Here is a 9,181-nt window from a genome sequence, read left to right as displayed (position 1 = left end):
CTGTTTGTTGGTTCTTTTCTTCTGGAGGGACATAAGCTTTGATATAGCTGCTGTGCCTAATATGCTGAACAAAATCCCTAAAAATGAGGACACCCATTAGTAACTGTTGTAGGTATAAGAATCTAAAGCATGGCAGATACATCCCATTGTGATGACTCAAGCTGCACCAGGGTTTATTTTCTTGTCACTAAAGCACCCACTTATACTTCAGTTACTGGAGATTCTGAAAAAAGGAACAGTTCTGAAAAAGGAGGGAAAGAGGTGCCATTCATACCCTTTCAGAAGTCATGTAGGTGGAGGGATTAGACTTGCTCCTTTCTTGCCTTTATGAAAAATAAAACTATGTAAGGAAACTAGGTTGTAGTCCTCCATGACATAAGGAAAGCACAGAAGCCATGGAGAGAAAGTCAGTTCAAGTAATCAGGGTGCTCTGAAGTGCCTCCTGCTTACAGCCTGTACAGACTGTGTCGTCTTTCCTGCAGGCCACAGATTTCCAGAGCACTGTATTGCAACCCATCGAGGGCAGTGCCTGCCTGCAGGACTGCAGCCCAATGTCACTGTAAAGGGAGCAGAGAAGAACAATAGGAGATCAGATTATTTTGTCGTTATCTATCTACATGCCTAATATACAGCCACTCTTATCTCTCTTACTATATTCGATCTGGGGTAAACACTAATTAATGCAATGTGTCTAATAGATTAGAGAGGGAAAGTATGCTGTATGCTGCTCACCCCCTCCTCCCACAGATCACACCTCATTGCCTGGTGCAGTTACAATCTGTAGAATAAACCGGGTCATGATATTTCCTGAAATCCATCCCTCTTTGCACTGCCAGAGTTGTTATCCATTCGGCCTCTCAGGTTTCCCCAGAGTCCAAGCCCTCTGACGATGCCTCATTTTCTGACGATGCCTCATTTTCTCAAGTTCATCAGCGGTTTTAAACTACGAAGGTAAACTAATGCCGCGCGGCTGTCTCGGCGGCACTCGCTAAGCAGCCTCTACTCCATCCGGCTGGATCAGGACCTGCAGCAGGATCAGCGTTTGATTTTCGGCATCCCACCGTCCTCGACCCGGAGCTTCCGAAAAGGGAGCGGCCTCGGCGGGGCGGGGAAGGCGACTATGATGGGGGAAGAGAGGGAGGCTTTCGCTAAGTGACCTGTCCCGGATTTCGCCGTGATTTACAGGAAACGTTCTTTGAGCATCATCCCGTAACGTGAGTAGGGCGGGGAGTGGACCCCAGCCAGCTCGCCGCAGCCCCGGGGCGGAGGCCCCCGGGCCATGGGCGGCGCAGCCCTGCGGGGAGGCAGCTCCGGCGGTGCCCCCCGCCCGGTCCCCGCTGCTCCCCGCGGCGGGGCGGGGCAGGGCGGGGGCAGTCCGCGCCCCCGGACTCCCGCATCGCGCAGCCTTCCGCGCCCCGGTGACGGCCGGATCAGCGGCGACCTCCTGCCCCGCTGAATCAGACCTTCTCCTCCCACCACCTGCGCAAGGAGGCGGCCCGGGGAAGCCGCCTCGGTGCATATAAAGCGCTGCCGTCGGAGGGGAGGCGCCGCTCGCTCCCGGGACCCCGCTGCCACCCGCCCGCCATGGCCACCGGCCGCCGCCTGCCGCTCCCCGCGCTGCTGCTGCCGCTGGTCTGCGCCGCGCTGGCCCAGCGCCCTCTCACAGGTAGGAGCGGGGCCTCGGTGGGACCCCGCGGGGCCGCCCCCGCCGGCGCGGTGGCCTCAGCCCCGGTGGTTGCTGTCTCCGCAGAAAAGCAGCGCGCCTGCCTGCTGCCCCCCGACGAGGGGCCCTGCCGCGCCCTGGTGCCGCGCTGGTACTACGACCGACACACGCAGAGCTGCCAGGAGTTCACCTACGGGGGCTGCTACGGCAACGCCAACAACTTCCTCACCTTCGACGAGTGCGAGAAGAGCTGCTGGACCATCAAGAGTGAGTCCAGGGACCGGCAGTGCCCCGGGGTGGCGGGGGGCTGAAGGGGATACACCGGGGAGGCTGCTTGGCTTTGCGGGACGCTTTGCATCCACCCGATATATCATAGAATCTTAGAATCCTAGAGTTGTTTAGGTTGAAAAGACCTTTAAGATGATCGAGTCTAACTGATGACCCTCCTGCTTGTTACGGCTTCTTGCTGATGAAAAAAAAAATAAATTTAGGCAGAAAATACAGAGTGAGTTGACCAGAGATGATGTGTGGAATTTATCTATTAGTATTTTAAATGTGATTTAATATTGCACTTACTTGCTAATTAATGCATTGGATTCCTCCAGTAAAAAGCACGTGGGACAAACTGGGGCATGCCTGCAACTGAAGTAATACCATTTTGCCTCCACTACCATGTTGTTCTGTATGTGAAACATGAAGGGCTGGCTTTACAGATGATGAAATTATTTTTTCTGCAGAAGTGCCCAAATTATGCCGGATGGAGGCTGATGGAGGACCTTGCAGGAGTTATCTAAGAAGATATGCCTTTAACTTGAGCTCGATGAGATGTGAGGAATTCATCTATGGTGGCTGTTATGGAAATGGCAACAACTTCAGAGATTTGCAGTCTTGTGTGGACCACTGTCTGCCAGAAAAAAGTAACGGTTGTTCCAAATTTTTAATAAAATAGATGGTTTGAAAGTGATATGAAGATGATACTTCATTTGATATTTTCCTCTGAATACCCATGCAGTGGTGTTTTTGAAGACTTGTGTAAAGCAGATGTTTATATTGTCCACTTTAATTTTAATATGTTGTCTTAGCTGTTACCGGAAGAACAAAAATGCTGAGATCTTAAATAGATCCACAGCTATATCCAATCAATTTCTTGTCTTCTAGAGAGCTGTACAGGTATATTTGAAGAGAAATAATAAGGTTTAAGATCTTTGTTGAGGAAGATGTGTCAGAGATTGTGGCAGTCACATTCAGGGAAGTGGTAGTGTAATGTAAAGCAGAAGCACCTTTCTAAAATTCAGATGAGAATTTTAGAGAGATGGTGGTAGGCGGCTCAGGTTTTTGGCCCTCAACAGCTCTGCTTCTAACAGAAGTGTTTTGCCTGATGTGATTCTTCACTGTCTCTCCATTTGAGCTTTAAATAAGATTGGTGGCAATTATGAGCAGGTGACTATAACTAAGTTTTGACGTGAACATCAGGTTAATATCTAGTTCAAGATAGGCTCTTTGAAGATCTACCAGAATGTATAAAAGCTGCCACTGCCCGAAGCGTTATTAGTGCTTGATGACATTTATTTGTGACTGATGACAGATTATCAGCATTTTCTTAGGTGAAAGCTGAATTATTTCTATTGCACATACAATGAGTTGATAAAGGGGCTACAGCAGAAAAAAAATTGTTGAGGCAAAAAGAAACATGCTCTCGAGGAAAGTTGTTGGATTTGTACTTTATGCTGCAAGCAGAATTTGCTGGGAAAATTATAGCAAAGTTGTACCTTTTTTTTTTTTTTCTCTATAGAGGTTGTTCCACTGAAATTATTGCTATATTCCATATATACAGAATAAGATTACATAAAAATCTTCGCTGTCATATGTATAGCACCACAAATGGGGGAAGCTGATGAATTTCACTTATGGGATCTAATCCTGTTTTCTAGGATGATCTGTTGCTTTCTCAAATTCACAGCTCCCAGGAATAAGATGTAGAAAGTCACTGAAATCATCAGTAATAGTGTCAGTTCAAGGGGAAAAAGAGCTGTTTAGACACAAAATTTATTTCAGGATTAATTTTAAGAAGCCATGTACAGAGATTACATTTATGTAATTTTTCTCACTCTCTCTCCTTGTTTTTCCTTTGTCCTTTTTTCCCAAGCTGGCCCCTTGCTATGCTATAGCCCAAAGGATGAAGGATTGTGTTCCTCTTCTGTGCCTCGCTATTACTATGACACCAAGACTAAATCATGTAAAGAGTTCAGATATACTGGCTGTGGTGGAAATGCCAACAACTTTGTCACTGAAATGGATTGCTACAATGTCTGTAGAAATGGTAAGGGTCTTTTGGTTTTGGGGTTTTTTGGGTTTTTTTGTATTTTGTCAGTCACAAGCATTTTAAGCAATTCATATAACAGTAACAAGCATTCATAGTGTTCTTTTACTCACCTTGGCTTGCTACAGGGGTATGCTTTTTGCATTTTGGACTCTTATGTTTTTAAGGGCAGGGAAAATTGAAAGGCAATGCTAAATCCTTCTGGCAAGATCAGTGTGATGTGACGTGCTTACACCATATTTGAATGAAGTGTAGAGGAGGGCACACAAAATAGACTAAGCCTACTTCCTAGAGCCCACAAGGAATCACTCTTTAAACTGTTCAGTATCTCTATGACCACTAATTAAGATATCCTTTCATTCTGGACAGTTTTAAATGGGATTAAAGTCAGTTGTGAAATCAATTTACTGTTTTCCTTTGCATTTTCAGAAGTTACCATCCTTCCTCAATTCCCTGTTGCCTACTCACATTTCCTATTCTCATTACTAAAGATTTCTGCCTCATCAGTTGTGCTGTGTCAGCTGTTTCTCTGGCTGTGGGGGGAAAGCTTGGAATGATAATTGATTTTTCCTAATGTTTTTATTCAAATCAGCTACTGGCTGTGCTTGTAAATCAAAACAGTTGTGCTTTTATTTGCAGTCATATTGCAGCTATTGCAAATTTTAATACTCTAGTTTCATCAATTTGATATGAAAATAAATGAGAGAGATAGAGAAAAGCATAATTGTATGTTGTTGCCCAGAAAACTTAGGAAGCAGACATTGCACACAGTATTTTAAAAATAGATACTAATGGGAAAAATATTTAAGACTGTATCAGGCATGTACATTGCATTTGGGAAAAAGAAAAAGGAAAAACTAAAAAGCAGCTCTTTTAAACATAACATGCAGAAGATCTGAGTACTTCAGTATTGAAGTTGTATAGTCAGAAGCCTTATGCTGGGAGATGATTCTTCAGTTCTGGGCTGGAAATCCAGGGCAGGGGCAAGGATTGTACCCTGAGCACAGTCCTCAGAAATAAAAATATTGCCTGCCAGTTAGTCATGATAGTAATGTTTCTGTGGATAACAAGTCTGAGTCTGTCTCTGCCATCCTATTACGAGAGAGTCTGTAATAGTATCTGAGATGCTTGTGATTATCTAATTTGCATCCATTACTACCTGTGAAGTGGTCGAGCCAGGCTCCAGTGTGGAGTGTGCAGGGAGAGGAGGACGGAAACTGCTTCTTCAGCGTCTCACCTCCATACTGCCCCTGCCCACACCCAGCCAGATTCACCTGGGGGTTCTCTCTTCCTCACTTCTTTTTTTCTTTTCCTCTTTTGTTTTTTTTTGTGTGTATGTGTGGAAGAAAGAGGTAAGGAGATGCTGTCTGTCTTGTAACTAGAGCACCAAATAGCCACATGTGAAGTATCAGTTACAAGCTTTTTCATCAACTCGGGGAATTCACAGTTCAGTAAGGCTTGGTACAGCTGAAGACCAAAGTTAAGGGCATAATTAGTGCTGATTAATGTTGTGCTATGCATGTGCATTTCTATAGCTTGGGAGTGCACAGCAACATTAAGCAAATAATTCAGGCAGCTTAAGCCACTCCTCCTCTCCTGCTTCCATTATTTCCTCCTCAGCAGCTTTCATGTTACTCTTGGAGTCTCAAGGCGAATTCAGTTGACCTTACCTCTGCAAATATACAACTGTTTGTTAAACTGATCTATCGTGTTTTGAGTGAAAAGGTTTGTGATTAAATTAATCTTTAAAAGTTTATATTGGAAAAGAAAGCAAAATGCATTGGGGTTACAGCAAAAGAATTGGGAACTGGCCACAGTGGCTCTGCGTGCTGGTAAATAGGTAGCATAAAGACAAAGATTTTTAGTCAAGATTGCAGAATACTTGTTTTCTGAATTGCTCTCACACAATTCATGCAGCCTTTGAAAGCATGTCTGGCGTTAGCTCTGACTGTCTTAGGCCACTCTGCAGCTTCTATGAGTTTCGTGCACAAACTCAAATAATTTTATCTTTACATCTCCCACAAGCACTGGCTATATTTTAACCTTTGCCCCACTGTTCAGAGAAATGTAAGAATAGGTTGAGGTTTTTTGTTTCTGTGTGGTTTTTTTGGTTTGGTTGTTGTTTTTTGTTTTGTTTTGTTTTTTTTTGTTTTTTGTTTTTTTGTTAATAGAAGGCAGTGTATTTAGTTCCATTCTGCTGTAACTGCAGGACACTTAGATAAGGCTTTGATGGCTGCTCAGGAAAAGAGCAGCAAAGTAGGATTCCAGTGCCAAAGGTGAACACACTGATGACCTTACAGTGTGACAATAGGGAATGCAGAACACATGTTACAGTTTCTGGTATGTTTGTTATTATTGGACAGTGAACAGTGTAACATGAACAAAACTCAAAAAATAACAAGTAGTAACAGTTTTGTCATTCAGTTTCCCTAACTGCTTCCTTTGTTTTGTTAGCTGGAAATCAGAAACCGAGTATCAACAAGCCAACAAATGTATCCCGCAGAAAAATAGTGAGAAAACTGAAGAAAAAATCTCAGATGTATAACCTGAAGTCTTAAAGCTGATGTGCACTTGGATGTTTGAAACACTTTTTGTCAATTCCACTTTCTTCTTTTGTAAGATATTTTTCACAAAGTTTTATACTGACATAGTTCTGTCTTTCAGAGCTGCTTTTTATGCAATTTACTTTTTTATAAGGAACTGCACTTAATAGAAGAATGAACCGAAGTTTGGTTCTTCTGCTATGTTGTCTTTGCAATACTATTTTGGAAAGACTTGTTTAAATTTCCATGTTTTTATGGGGGGAATGTTACTACTGCCTTGGGAGAATATTTCAGCTGTTGCAAATCAATTAAAATTTGAAAAATCAAATGTCTGTTATTATAACTAAGAGTCCAACACTGAAAATCTATGGATTTTTAGGGGTTTTTTTTTGTATCCTCTGCTTGCTAAAGAAAAGGAACTTTTCACAAGTGTGTTCAGAGGTTTACTGCCCTGCCATTTACATACTTTGGCCCTATCATTTAAATAGATTGTCATTTACAGTTAACATTCATATTAAAGGCTTTCAAAAGCCTTCATAAGAGTGAAAGAAGTATAAATTTAAATGCAGCTCATCCCACAGAAGAGAATTTGGAATAGGGGTGCCTTGATAAACACTGAAAAGGCAATGAATAAGCAGGTTGAGTATTAAAATAAAAATGTAGCCATTACTTTTTCATGACATTTGAAATTTTTCTTAAGTTACTCCAGATCCTCATATGGCATTAATCAGCATAGTTTTACTGATTTTGATGGAACTATGCTGATTACATCTGCAGAAGATTTTGATATTTGTGATAATGTAGTGGCTGTTGAAGCAGAGCAGCAGAAGTTTCTGCAAATTTCATCTACAAAAGAGTAATCCCTCTTTTGAGGCACTTTTATATTTCTTATGGTAGGTTATGCCTATGGTGATACTTTTGCACATTCTTTTATATTTTGTACTTTAGTCATGTCTGAATTTCAGTTAACTTCACCTACAATATTTTCTAAATATAAATTCATAAGTAATGTTAATAAAATATTTTTTTGTGGAAAAAAAAGCTTGTTCTGTCATTATCCTGAATGAGTTGTATAGACCAATATGTGTACTGGAACCTATAATTTCTTAATTATGACTCTTAACAGAGTTTAGTTGTCTCTTCAATTATTTCCTTACACTGAGGTCTTTATTTGAAGAAAGCCAATAAATTGCATTGATGTTAATCATCCCGAGCAGTTTTGTAGCTCAGCTGGCTTTCTTGAAAGAGCTGCTCTCAAAGGGGTGCTTAGTTTAGCTTATTGTCTGCTGCTGGGTCTCCTGTTCAATGTTGCACTATCTGAATAGCTTTTGTGTGGGTAACAAGCTATTTGTTTGAAATTACACTGGCTTTCAGTTAGAATAATTCAGATGTGTGCTTTAAACCTATTTTGGAGAGGGAACATGATGGGCAAACTAGTCAAGATCTGATTTTCTTACTGATGTTTCTCTCACTGCTGGATTTTCGATTACAGCAGTTCTCTGCTTGCCATTGTCTTTATATCACTCCATTTCTGGTTCTTGGTCTCAAAACCCCTTTTTATTTTAATCATCTCTTGCTCAGTGCAGATGAATGAGGACACTGTGGCAGACAATTGCAGGTAACTAGTGACACAGTTTTGAGTTCTTGTCCCATGTCAAACCTCTTGGTAGCCAGCCTTCAAACAGAAAGGGACCAGTATAAACTCCCTGGGGGAGCCAGGGCACAATACCTATGGACATTCCCCATATCCCTTCCTGTTGGTTGTGAACTTTGGCTGTGTTGTTTAGAGCAGCAGCCCAGAATGTCCTTTGAATATCTTCATACCTAACACTAACATTTAGGGCTGTGTTTGTTTTGTGTTTTGACCATGGCTTATAAAAACATAAGCCTGTTTAGGAAGTCAAAGTCCAATTTAAATACAATTTATAACTGTAAAAAATGGCTATCTTTTAACAGCAACACCATGGGGTATATATTATCTTCGCAATCATGTTGAGAAATTACTATTACTTTTTATCTCTCTGTGTCTTTGACTTTCATTGGAGTATCTTTGGATGGGATACAAAAGTGGACCTAGAATTTAAAGAGAGCCCCAAATCTGAGAGCAGCTCCACTCTTGTTTTTGATCCAGAATTGCGTGCCTTGAGTAATGCAACACCCTGCTCATGTCCTGGAAAGGATCCAAGAGTTTGCCACTCATCTGTTCATGCCAACTCAGGGGCTCAGCAGGAGCTGTCTTGATGGACCAGAGTGCTGCAGTGACCACTGCAGCACCCTGTGTAATGCAGTGGTTCCAGGGGCACTTTCTTCACTCACATAAAAACATAATTTAAAGCCTAAGGGCTTGCTGTTAAAGTACATAGTGAAATATCACAGGCTTGGGTTTTGATCCCTTATCTACCTGGTATCATACAGAAATTTAATGTAAACTGTGATTTTCACAGGGTTTCATAGTGAGCAGGCCATAGAGTATTCTGGAGGAGGTGGGGCAGGGAACAGAAATATTTGTGGAAGATTTTTTCAGTTCCTTAGAGAAGCTGTTACATAAATTGTACCATATTTCCAGGTAAATGCCTTCACCTTTTTTTTTTCTTTAAGCCACAGAGAATTTCAGCCATCACTGTGCTGCTCTGCTTTGTGTTCCTGGGTTACTCT

At 42.0% G+C, this 9,181-nt stretch overlaps 1 protein-coding gene across 1 annotated transcript; it reads left to right on the top strand.

The window, feature by feature from the left end:
* Positions 1-1,364: 1,364 nt before the first annotated feature.
* TFPI2 (tissue factor pathway inhibitor 2) lies at positions 1,365-6,854 on the top strand. The gene is made up of 5 exons (XM_053992972.1): positions 1,365-1,666; positions 1,751-1,930; positions 2,401-2,580; positions 3,810-3,983; positions 6,438-6,854. The coding sequence occupies exons 1-5, from the start codon at positions 1,585-1,587 to the stop codon at positions 6,539-6,541; spliced, it is 720 nt and encodes a 239-aa protein (XP_053848947.1). The 5' UTR covers positions 1,365-1,584; the 3' UTR covers positions 6,542-6,854.
* The last annotated feature ends 2,327 nt before the right edge of the window (positions 6,855-9,181 follow it).

The sequence above is a fragment of the Vidua macroura genome, chromosome 1 (genome assembly GCF_024509145.1).
Source record: "Vidua macroura isolate BioBank_ID:100142 chromosome 1, ASM2450914v1, whole genome shotgun sequence".
Lineage (NCBI taxonomy): Eukaryota > Metazoa > Chordata > Aves > Passeriformes > Viduidae > Vidua > Vidua macroura.
This window is presented reverse-complemented; position numbering and strand designations above follow the sequence as displayed.